Genomic DNA, 12,299 nt, shown 5'->3' with positions numbered 1-12,299 from the left:
TAACTTTCTAGACCAGCTAAATGTTAGTAAAATATTTGAAGACAAAAAAAGTACCACATGCAAAGTAATTCACACTGTACCTCAAATGAAAAAACAATGCAGTAACTTCTCATCTACAAATAACATTTTGTTCATGTAATAGTCTTCAAAATCAACTTGTAAAGAAATTTTTTGGGGATAACAGTTTCTCATTAAAGCATTTCATACTGGTTGAGATAGAAAACAAATAAATAAAAAAGTATAATCTGTGTCTCTAGAACAAGTGAACAGTCACTAATTCAACAACTATAAATATCAGCTGCACAAGCAAGGGACTAAAACAATACAAAAAAGGAGCACCCCCCCACATTTCTGTTTTCTAACTACTCTAAATGTGTTGTCCATTGGTGTCTACAGCGAATTAAGAAACAATTCTCATTATTTTAAATAAAAATAATGCAAATATTTTGAGAAATAAGGCAATAAGAGTAAGGTCATTTTTAATGTAATTCCTTTAGTCAGATACACATTTCAAAACTATTTCAGATACTTTACACTCTTAAAAAGAAACCATACCTGATACTCTTCTGTTGTATCGGTTAACAACTGGAGCTGGAAAAAAATAAAAATAAATCAAAATTACACATTTGTATTTATTATTACAAAGTATAATGAATGAATTGAATAATCATTATATACTTTTAGTACACAAACCCCATACAAATCTCTTTTAAAAATGCTTCAGTATAAAGCTTTCATCCATTTACTTGCCAGCCAGTAAGTGTTTATTCAAAAAAAACTTCATATTCCTGAGGGCCATTACATGCTAAGATGGATGGTAAGTAGTTTTGGGTTGAGGGGGGGTTTTTTACGTAATTTTGAAAAAATATACCTCCTACACAGATTATCCAATCCTAACCTATCATCAGTTACCAGCCTCATTTACTTAGTAATATGGCAAAGCATTGCAGCACTTTAGGTCAGCTGTACCTACTTAATGTGGATCAGAAGCCAAAGAACTTATCACCAACCCATTCTATGCTCCCACACTGCACAGGCTGTGGAGCTGCCAAGGCAGTGCTCCCACAGTAACTGCAGTCATCCATCCCTGGTCAAGGCTGTCTCCTACAAGGGCACACACTGAAACTGGAAAAGGCTGAGATGGAGGACCCATTGCTTCTTTGCTCATGCTGTAGCTGCACAAGGTACTTGAACTTTAGATTGGGATGAACTGCCTGGCTTCTGCTAGTCACATACATTTCGACATTAAGCCAACCTTCAGCAAACAGCACCTTTTCCCCTTCCATGGTAACCAAGATACTGTCTTTGAGAGTTGCTTCAGACTTAACACCAAAAAGAAAAAAACAAAAAAAAAAAAAAAACAAAAACAAAACAAAAAAAAAATCAACCTGTAAAGTTTCATCCAGAACAAAATCAAAGCACCCTGCTGTCCTTCACCTCTAACAACCAACATCATTCTACTCTGAGTGCTTCATGCTTTCCCACTTGTCTTCCCTTCAACAGGCAATCCTGTTTTTCCTGATACAACCTGTAACCTTTCTATTCCATTCTTTAAATATTTAAAAATTAGAGGAGCTTTTATGCCCCATCAAAGCACATGCATCACTGAGCCAGATTTATTGAATGCCACAAAAATCTTAATGACCCATCATTTGTTAGACGTTAGAAACTTTTGAGTATCTCAGCACCACCAGAATATAGAGAACAATGATTTCTTAGCAAAGACAGAAGAACTCAGCTTCTTTGGAGCACTTAGAACTACCCTGCATCTATATGAAAATGAAAAACTGAGAATAATACCAGAAAAATAAGACCAAAATTATTATTGTGTATTTTTTTGTAAGAGTAAAGGAAATCAAAAGAGGTTGGGGGGGTAAGGAATAATCAGACTAATTCGATCGAGTTTTCAGCCAAATCTATCAACAGGGAGACAATGCTCAGCCTCAAAAGATGCTCAGGATTAAAAGCAAGATTATTCTGAATTGTACAGTTTAGATCTTAACTTCTATAATATGACATAATCCTTACAAAAATAACACTGACACAGTGTTTCATACATCAAGCTTGAAGAGGTTCAAAAACACTGAATAATAAACCTGAGAATTCAAGCAACTTTCTCTTCAAATCTTTAAGCAATTTATAACAGTAGCAATCCTTCCTGCAAATAAGGGAGGGATGTATCTCGCTTGCCAAAAGACACCATGGATGTGAGAAGTTTACCTCACCTTGAGGGGAAACAGGCATTGGGAATATAGATCCATTCAGGTTTATTACACAAACTTGTGCAACTTCCTGATCTGAAAGCATTCATACATTTTGCCCTGTTCTTAGCTTTTCCTCATGGGTCTGCCTGTGGCCACCAGCGGTGACACAAAACTGCTCTGGACAGTAATTTGCTCTGCAACAGTATATTCACTCTCATCTCTAGTCTAACTAACTACTCAAAATTGACCAGTTTGGACCGGAAGAAACAGAAACACTCACTACTTTTGTCCAGAGACACAGTCAAATGCCTACCAGTTCTCTAAGGTTTTGAAGAATGAGAGAACCAAAACCAATTAGTTCAGTTTCCACTACAAAGTGACTTATTACAAAAGAAAAAACTACATTCAAAACATAACTTGATAAGTTTGCTGTGAAAGCACCTCATAATAGTTTTAAGTAAATGTTTAACTAGCCTCATGGATAGATTTGCATACTTATAATCAACACCATTAGTGAGTAAATACATTATTTCGGGCTCTATCTTGCACATACAGAATTTTTTCTCCACCTTGTGACTTCTATACCCATTTCTTGCTCATGTTTAAGAATAACATTTTCATGTCTTTGAACAGAGTTAATATACTACAGAACACTCTGGCATACTTTGTGTAACATAGAAAAAAAATTCAACAACTATGGCTTCTTTTAGAATCTTAACTGTTTTATCCCATAGCAGGGTTCAGCGTAATCAAAACTGCATCAAGTTTTCCAGTGTTAAAAATGAGAAAAACACATACCCTTTTAAGGACAGTTAAGAGAGTACTATTATTCTGCCTCCACAAACCTTTTAAGATTAAAATGATAGTTTGCATCTCTTACACCAGTGACAGTTCTAACATGTATAAAATTCACTTTTATGTGTTGTCAGATTACTATTTTTATGCTAAAGAGATAAAATCTGACATTTCCTAGTAGAGCAGATTAGTTGGTGTTTTTTTCCTTCTGGCTTACCAATGAAAAGCTCTCTTTGCTTATGACAATTTTCAGTATTGCACAGTCAGTATAGCCACTCCTATGGCATCCTTGCCATCAGAATTACATGAAGGAAAAGCCTGGCATTGAGCACTGCTAAGAGAAACAACTCCTGAAGGTCCCACATACCCCTACACTGGTCTGTGGACAGATTCCAAAAAAATAGGTGGGGAGGAAGGGAATAATACATTTACTGTTAACAGCCTACTTCCTAGACTGACCACCAAAGGGCACCTAATTTAAAGCAATAGTGATGGACACACCAGTAACAACCTCTTACACCAGCACAGCCCTCAGAGTACAACTCTGCCCACACTGTGACAAGAATCCAGTAGATCCAGCACACCGACCTGGTACGACTCAGCGATCTGGGATCTCCAAAAGCAAGATTAAACTGCTGCTTTGAGAGAGGAAACAATTACCTTTTTTTTAATCTCCAGTTAGAACTCCCCCCGCCCGCACACCAACGGGCCATGGCTCAGACTGAACCACGGGCTATGTCTCCGGTAATGACATGAATGTTATTATACGTTAATTGCAGAAACTATAATGAGATTAAAAGATTTTGCTGTGAGATGATTGCATTGTAAACTCTCCATTATGTCAAAACCTCAGGTGCAGCAATATTCAAGTTCAAAATGTCTCATACCTTTGGCACAGCTCCTGCTTTTACTTGGCTCATGGGAACCAAGACACAGTAATTGGGTAAACACAACAAAAACTGAGGTAAATTAAACCATTGTACCAGAAGAGAGCAAAACGGCCCAATTTCCTCCCTGGCAGCCAAAGGCAAGTGATTCTGGCAGTGGAAAGGCAGATCAAGCTGTGCATTCCACAGTTTTGCCAGAAGTGACTCAGGACAATGATCCTACTCCACTGTTCAAGAAAAATCAGGAATGTCTGCTCAACATGTACATGTTCTCCATACTGTGATGAGGCACAGACTGAAGCAAGCACTAGATAGGAACACTTAAAAGGCTGCTTCAGACTGAAAAACCTTTCTTGCTCAAAGTAAAGGAATGTCACTACATTTATTTAATAGAAAATACTTTAATAAATTGCATAAATATATCAATACTGTACATTCCATTACTTAAATTCAAAAATGTTCCTTACATCAAACAGCAGTAGTGCCACGCAGTTAGTGGCTACTACTAACTATACTGCCACTTGCCAGTGGCTAGATTTCATTCAGTTTTCTCACTTGAAAAATTAGGGATGTAAATCAGACACTGGGATTTTTTTAATTTTTTTTTTTTTTTTTTTTTTTAAACTTTCCATAAGTGACAAAACAGGAATTTCTCCAGTATCCTTCTGCGTGCTTTGGCATTGAGATTTAATTTGAAATATCTGACACTCAATTGTGGCTCACTATGCTTAACTTACAAGAGTTCTGACTATGGTTATAAGCAGGTATAAAATACAGCCCCATAGGTGAAAAATGGACACAGATATTACTCTCTTTACTGTGTTCAAACCAAACCAACAATTACAGTATTTAAGGCAAGCAAGTGACAGCAAAACTACTCTTTACAACCAGACCTAAAAGCATGCTTTTCCTACAGTGCGTGGGCTCCCTTCTCTGTCAGTGACTTTGAAAAGTGACTGGTAAAGAAACACCATCAGGCTTTTTTAGATGTACACTACTACCATAACAGGGAAAGCTGTTTCTCTACACTACTCACAAGCCTGAAATTACCAGAAGTACAACCATCATTCTCCCAGCTACTGCTACCCACTTCTTACACATCCTAAGAACATTAAATTCTTACAGAAAAGACAAAAAAACCTCAAAAGATCAATTCAGGGTCACAGGAAAAAAACTTGAGGGACAAAGGACTGGTATTCCAGGCATGACAGCAGACTATTAGGTGTTACTGCCCTGTTCTAGATACCTTGAAAACTTACTTCTCTTTCTTCACCAGCACTTTGGTTTTTACTAGGATCCATGAACATTTCCTAATTACAACTAGGGTAAAAAAATCCCCACGTGACTGTTTGTGATCCTGAATACAATTTATAGCAGCGTACCAAGTTAAGCTATTGTGCACATAAATATTTAATACAGCTCTTTTGTGTAACTCTAATCAACAACTTTTTGAAGGTTTCCTGATGGAAGATGGAGCAAAGCTCATAGTAGGTGGCATAAACTTAGTACAGTACTCAAAGAGCATAGGCACAAAATACCAGCTTTATTAAAACAAAGCAGTCAAATCAGTGATTTACAGAGTACTTTCCCATCAAATCATAGCACAAAATCATCCTATGTGAAGAGAGACAAAAAGAGAAACAGAATGTAAACTGTTCTAATTTAACAAGTCAATTAAGTTTATCCAAACAACACGAGTTCACACTATAAACCATTAAAGCCAAAATACCAGAAGCAGAGTGGAGTATAAATCTGAGGCGTGACTGTCTCTATGGAATGTTATATCAAGTTACGATAAGGAAGTGCCAGACTACAGCTGTCAAACTGTTTTTCTACACACCAAGATGTTAATGGACTTACATAAATAGGAACCATCACAACTCCGAGAAAACTCACAGATTCAACTATCAGCTTTTTAGGATTCCCAGCAATTAAAAAGTAATGCCAGAGCAGAAAGAAGAATTTTCATCATCAGATATGCAACTGTACTTCAATAATTACCAATCTGAACCTTTTATTTCAACAAGTAAAACAACAGAGTTCCCTGTGACTGTTACTAACATAATAGTTGTGTATCCATGATTTCTGTCAGGATGTCCTTGCTGGATAGTGGCAAATTCTCACTTACCCCTTCCACATCTCTGCTTTATAAGGTGGGGACCATGGGTGGGGCTACAAACTACTTTGATTTTTTTCAGAGGCAGCTCTGGAACCCAAGAGTTCTCCTCATGGCTTCTCAGAAGAGCAAAATAGACAGAAACAGGTCAGAGTTTTACAGACACCCTTTTATTTTTCCTTCTATTCCTCTGCCCACCCCCCTGCCAGAGGAGGATGGAAACTCAGAACCTGGTTAGAGACAGGCAGGAGACACCCTGATGGTGTCAGCTGAAGCATGCCAGACATTTGGAGGAAGACAAAAGGTCACGAAACACTAGGGAAGAAGTGAGTTTTCAGAAACAAAGAGAGGTGCACAGAACATTAAAAAAATAAAAAGGCAGAAAAATGGAAACCATGATCCATGATTGGGTACACACAGGCTTTGCTCTTCTGTAATAGACTTTTACATCTATTAAGTTGGAAAACAATAACAAAAATTATATTGTTATTAAACATTGTTTTCCTCTCTGCTGCAGCAAAATTAACAGAGACAGACACCTTGTTATTTCTCAGTATTGAAAAACAGCTGTCAACAGTAGCAAGAGATTAAAACATAAAAACAAAGTTGCAACACATCCTGGTCTCCAATTTATTTGATATTTTAAAATTTGGATTTTAAAACTACTGACACAAAATGGAGAAACACTGAAAGCCTCGTTTTAGAAAAGTCTCTGACCCTTGCTTTCCAAGTTTTTTAGAACCCCTCTGATAGAAAGAATGTAATAACTTCTGAAGGGAAAAGTTGACTCAACAAGCAAAGCATTTATGACAGTGAAAGAAAGACGTTTATGAAGTTAAAGCTGTTGTGCTATTTTGGGTTGGCTCTTTTTCGCTTTTTAAATACAGTAGAAAAATGAATATGCACTCTGGAATGGACAGACTTTAAAACAGCTGATAAATTCAAGAAAGAAATCAGTGCTTGACTAACTGAAAGGAATCTGGGTGAATCTCTGGTTATGATGGCACTTCTTGACAAAGGCCTTAAGAGTTTTGTTTGTTTTTAAATCAAAGATCCTTTTTTCCAATGTATCACTATTTCAATGTTCTCTTTCCACAACTGAATCCAAATAGTCATGCATGGTACTATTTTCATTACATTTCTCAGCAGACATGAATTCTCACAAAAAAAGACCATAAACCTGCTCTCAGAATTCAGGAGTTAATACAGCCTGACTGAACCCTAAGTACAGGAGAACAAATACCTGTCAAGCAGCACTTCACATTATCTGACATTGCAATGACATGACCCACACAGCCGTCTCCTATTTCTTGCTGACATGTCTCAGATCAAGCCAAACACAGCACTTTTTTTTTTGGTGTTGATTTTTTATGAGTGTAATCTCTATTATGAAGATCAAAGACAGAGCAACAAGGCATGCATTTGCTTTACAGACATGAAATTAGAAAAACTTCCCATGCTAAGGTACAATCTCAGCTAAAAGGACACATTTCGCAGTGATTAAAGATATAACCATATGCTGATATTAAAACAGAGATTGTCAGGGACTGAAATGAGACTTAGGAATGTTTTCAATTATTAGAAAGACAAATCTATGCACTGCACAGAGAAAGAGGAATGCAGCAAAGAACCAGAAGAGTCAAGAAGCAGCTGACAAATCTTCAAAGCATTGTCAGAAGAGGCAAGACATTGGAGGGTACAGCAAAGCAAGTGAAAAAGAGAATTTTGCTTGGGCTTTTAGGAGCAGGCTTAGAGAGGAAGGCATTTCAGAGAGAGGGAAGCTAAGGAGCCACATTAGTAGTATCAGAAAAGTTAAGCTTACAAACCCAACATTAAGTAGATAATAAAAAGAAAATATCCTAAACATATTTGAATGTGACTTTCACGGGGATTGTCTGACAATGGAAAAGCCAGAAAGGGTCAAAGATGAGAATGAGACTACAGAGAAACAGAAATATCATCTCAAGAAGAAATAACTGGAAGTTCCCTTAAAATAAATGCTTCATACAGAAAAAGACAGTGGCATCTTATCTAGGGAACCACAAGGCATTTCCTAATCAGCAGGAAACATGGGCAATTCACCCCCATGTCCAGATGCAGCGGCAGAGAACAGAAAGCCGCCTTCTTTTCCAAGGCTCTTGACTAACTCTTCCTATCTTACCAGTCCTGCTTTCAAACCTCATCTTTTTATTTACCAGTCTCCTGATCCACCAGAGATCAGAGATGGAGGAGGCAGAAGGATTAATACCTCAGGGTACTCACGATTTTTGAAACCTAATGAAGACAAATTTTGTCTGAAATCTTTTCATTAGAAACTTTGGAAGCACCATTTAAAGCAACATTCGATTCTGACAAACACAGTTCTTTCAGAGCAACGCTTTCTGTATTTCAACTGGTTTTTTACTGTGGTTTTGATTTCTAAGACTTAACTCCACATCCTCATTCCTTTTAAAACATCAAACCCCAAAGACTTTTGGTTATTTGGAAAGCTGAATTCCACCAAACATACTTGAAAATCTTGGAGATAATTCCTAAATGAGTCATAAGAAACGTCATTTAACTATATGTAGCACATCAGTCTATTTTTATTATTTCCAGCTGTGCCTCTTGCATAAATCTCTTTCTACAAAATAATGAACTGTATACAGGTGAATGCAATCTGAGTAAGCTAAAAGATGTGAACAAGCCAAAAAATATCAAACAAAAAACCCACAATAAACCTGAGACAATTTTTTATGTTTCACTATTATTAAATTTGCATTCTATCACAGTACAGAGCCACTGCTAAGTATATGTCTACGGTACTGAAGTCATTGCTCCAAAGAGAACAGTCTCAGTCCTGATCTGCCACTGGAATCAATCAAGGGGACTTGTTTTTCAATTTTCAGAAGCCTAATTAAAACTCCCGCCGTTATTCTGAACATCTGAATGCATTAAACATTGTAAAAACTAACAAGAGCAACAACCCACTGAAGGCCTCTCACACCAGGAGGTTAGACTCACCAGGCAACTCCTAAACTCCTCCGTAAGTGAGATGGTCCCCACATCTGCAGTCTGGGACATCACCATCAAAACCAGCTTCAGCAAGGTCCAGACACAGCTCTTTTTCACCCTGACAGTGCCCTCCTCTCCCAAACCTCATGGGCAGCTCTGTTCTCAGTCCCAGTGTGGTCTAGATTTTTAAAACACTCTTACCAAATTAATATTATCCTCAGGAATAGCACACACTCAATTTCTCTGAAAGTAGGCATGTATCAAATAAATACCATCAGTGAAGCCAGGAACTTTTTCATAGCAGCTTGGCCAGTAACTTTGAGAGAAATATTAGCCAGGCAATATAACTACAACAGACAAATATAATCCAAACACAGATCTGGGGGGAAATCTTCATAAAGTAATAGGGATGAAGTAGAAAATATTATCACTGGCACTGGCTTTAGTGTTTACATAGCCTCAGATATAAGCAGTTGTAAAATTAAGTTTGAAAAGAGTGGAAGACAAGCATGTCACAGCTATGGTAATGGCACAAGTGAAGCACTGCACTGGTTCCATGTATTTCACACCTCCTGTCACTGCCTTTTCTATAACCTCTGCCCCCTGTACACTCTCCTCACACACCTCCATTCTGCCCAGAGGAAAAGACAAACACAGTTGCAAATAGGAGAGTTACAATTCCCACTCCCACAGAAACCCTTCTACTTTCAGTTTCGATACCACACTTAACCTGCCTGTTTTTAAGGCCTTAAATCTATTCCTACTACTGCGGCTTTACTCCGTGTCTTGTGAACTGCAATGGATGCATGAATATTTCAGCGACTAATACACACTTTCCCAGCTGGATTGCTGCTCTCTTCTGACAGTTAACTTCGGGGTTGCAGTGCACCACTGATATTCTTGTCATTCTCTACATTCCCCAGTTTTGTTCTACCCAGCCTGTGCAGGATGGACTTTTCCTAATACACCACACAGAACACCTCCTAATCCCAGTTAAATACACACACACACCTATAAATACTTTTGCAAAGCCTTTTCCAATGAGCAACTCCTCAAATAACTTACAGACATCCTACATTTCAACTATTATCTGCCCTCTAGGCAGAGGCAACAGCAGATGTTGCATGTGTTCCTAATACTTCTCTAGGTACATCTGGCATTTGAGAAAACTTCAATACGGCATAATGCTGTATTTTTATTTGAATGCATAATGAAGAGTTGATTTCCTCCTATATGTAAAGAAAGATGATGATGATGCACAGATATTCTTGTGGGTTAGCAATGAAAAACAAAGAAAAAAGAAAATTTTTGACTGCCTATTAGTTTTTCACTAGAAACACAACCTTAATTTTACATTCACTGCATTGTATTTTAAAGAGATTCCATCTGCTCTGTCTGTAATGAGCATTAATATTCAGAAGACATCTGCAGTGTACAGACCAAGCTTTTAATTGGAATCGTGTCACAGCTACCATCACACAACACTGAATGTAAATGTTGGCTATCTGCACTTGGCAGCTGCTTGGCAGGCTCAGTATTAAGTCCTACTGAGACTGATAGTGTCTTTAAATAATGTGGTATCAGGATATAAAAGCTATCTTGAGAAATCAAATATTGACTATCATATCCATAACTAATATAATTTACTAGCACCCTAACCTACTTATAAGCAAAATGATTCATATTCAGCCATAATTTTCAAAGAGAGACAACAAATTGATACAACTGAACACTCACATCTTTCACTATGATAGATAATTAAGCAAATTTAACTTGTATACAAAAGGAGACAATAACTGAACTTCAGTCAACCAAAATGGTGTAATGAAGCTCAAAGCATTTATAAAAATCTAGAACTCAAGCATTGCTAAGGACCTGAGAGCACCTGAATAAAAATTCAATTAACAGGTGTGATCAGTGAATTAAGATACTTTCCTACGTCAGACTAATTATTCTAGAACGAACAATATAGTTACCTTTTATTGGAATAAAAAAAAAAACCAACCCTGAGTCAACAGCATTATCATTTGCTTCAAATTCTTGCCAAACCATGGCAACACAAAATTACATTTTCCCAGTCATCTGCATATTTTCTGCCTGTACTCTGCTGTAAGTTTCTGACAAATGGGGCAGTAAGCAGCAATCTACAGAGAGAAAACTGTATGACAAACCAAAGTTCTGTCCAATACAAGCAACTGGTTGTTATACTGACACACTGATCTTAGATACCTTGCAAGAAATTTCAGTCTAATCAGTATGTAAGAATGACAAAGGAACTCTAAGAACAGCAACACTTGCTTTTCATGAAATATACATTTTCTTGGGGAATTTATATTCCACCACCTTTGCCACTGTATTTTAACAAACACAAATCAAACAAAATTCAAGACCACAACTCATTAAGGTACACAGTTACACTGCCACGAAAATAATTATGCAAGTAGAGGCAACATCAGAACAGAGAGTCATCATGATCCAGTGCCCTCCTCCGATAGACTAATTGGATTACTGGATCCTCTTAGCTTCAGAGCAGCTCCCAACATAGATAAGGGAAATTACACAGAAGGGGAAGATGTAATTGTTTGTGTTCAGGGCATACATACATGGTCAGTTTCAAGCCTATACTTGCAGATCTGCCACCATTTCAGAACACATTACAGTGGAAAGGTAAAAAAGTAAAAAAACTGAGAAGGTAGAGCTAGGTTTCAGTCCCAAACCTGAGCACACAACAAACCTATCACTGACCACTGATTGTAGCAGCACTTCCAATCTGTGTCAATGCCAAGGAAAAAAAGGGCTGGTCTTAGCATTTCATCCGTGATGTGCAGCTCGTCTGCTTGAGTTTGGATGAGAACAGAAAGGAAAAATTAACATGGACAGTCACGGATGAGATGCAGAGTAAGAAGCTTTTCCTTTCTCCTCTTAGCCGTTTAGTCTCAGACAAAACACATTGGAGTCACTCTCAGTCAGGTGTATCTCATGTGACAGTATGAAACAACTGTAACTGAACTACTTCTACAAAAGAGCAATTTAGAAGAAAAATATGGAACAGGAGATTTGAAGCTCAGCAGAAACAACCAGCAACACGGAGAGGGCCTGGTGTTTCATACACCCAGCAGGCATGTTACACAGCTATACCTGCCAGGTCAACCTGAGTTCAGGACCGTTTAATTATAGGTATGTAGGCAGAATTTAAGAATAGCATCCTACACGTAAAAGAAGCACATAAAAGCCCACAGTTCTTTGCCTGGGTCACTTCACATTTCATTAACAATTCCTGCTGACATGACTGATTTGAATGAT

General features: G+C 37.6%; 1 protein-coding gene across 1 annotated transcript in view; it reads right to left on the bottom strand.

Moving 5' to 3' along the window:
- The window catches only part of PRKAR2A (protein kinase cAMP-dependent type II regulatory subunit alpha), a 60,352-nt gene that overhangs the window by 35,639 nt on the left and 12,414 nt on the right, over positions 1 to 12,299 (bottom strand). Inside the window, exon 2 of the mRNA XM_082288892.1 lies at positions 556 to 591. Within this exon, the coding sequence (XP_082145018.1) occupies positions 556 to 591 (36 nt within the window). The remainder of the gene's footprint in view (positions 1 to 555; positions 592 to 12,299) is intronic.

The sequence above is a fragment of the Coloeus monedula genome, assembly GCF_965178545.1.
Source record: "Coloeus monedula genome assembly, chromosome: 11".
Taxonomy (NCBI): Eukaryota; Metazoa; Chordata; class Aves; order Passeriformes; family Corvidae; genus Coloeus; species Coloeus monedula.
The sequence above is the reverse complement of the archived record's forward strand: the minus strand, read 5'-3'. Positions and strand labels throughout refer to the sequence as shown.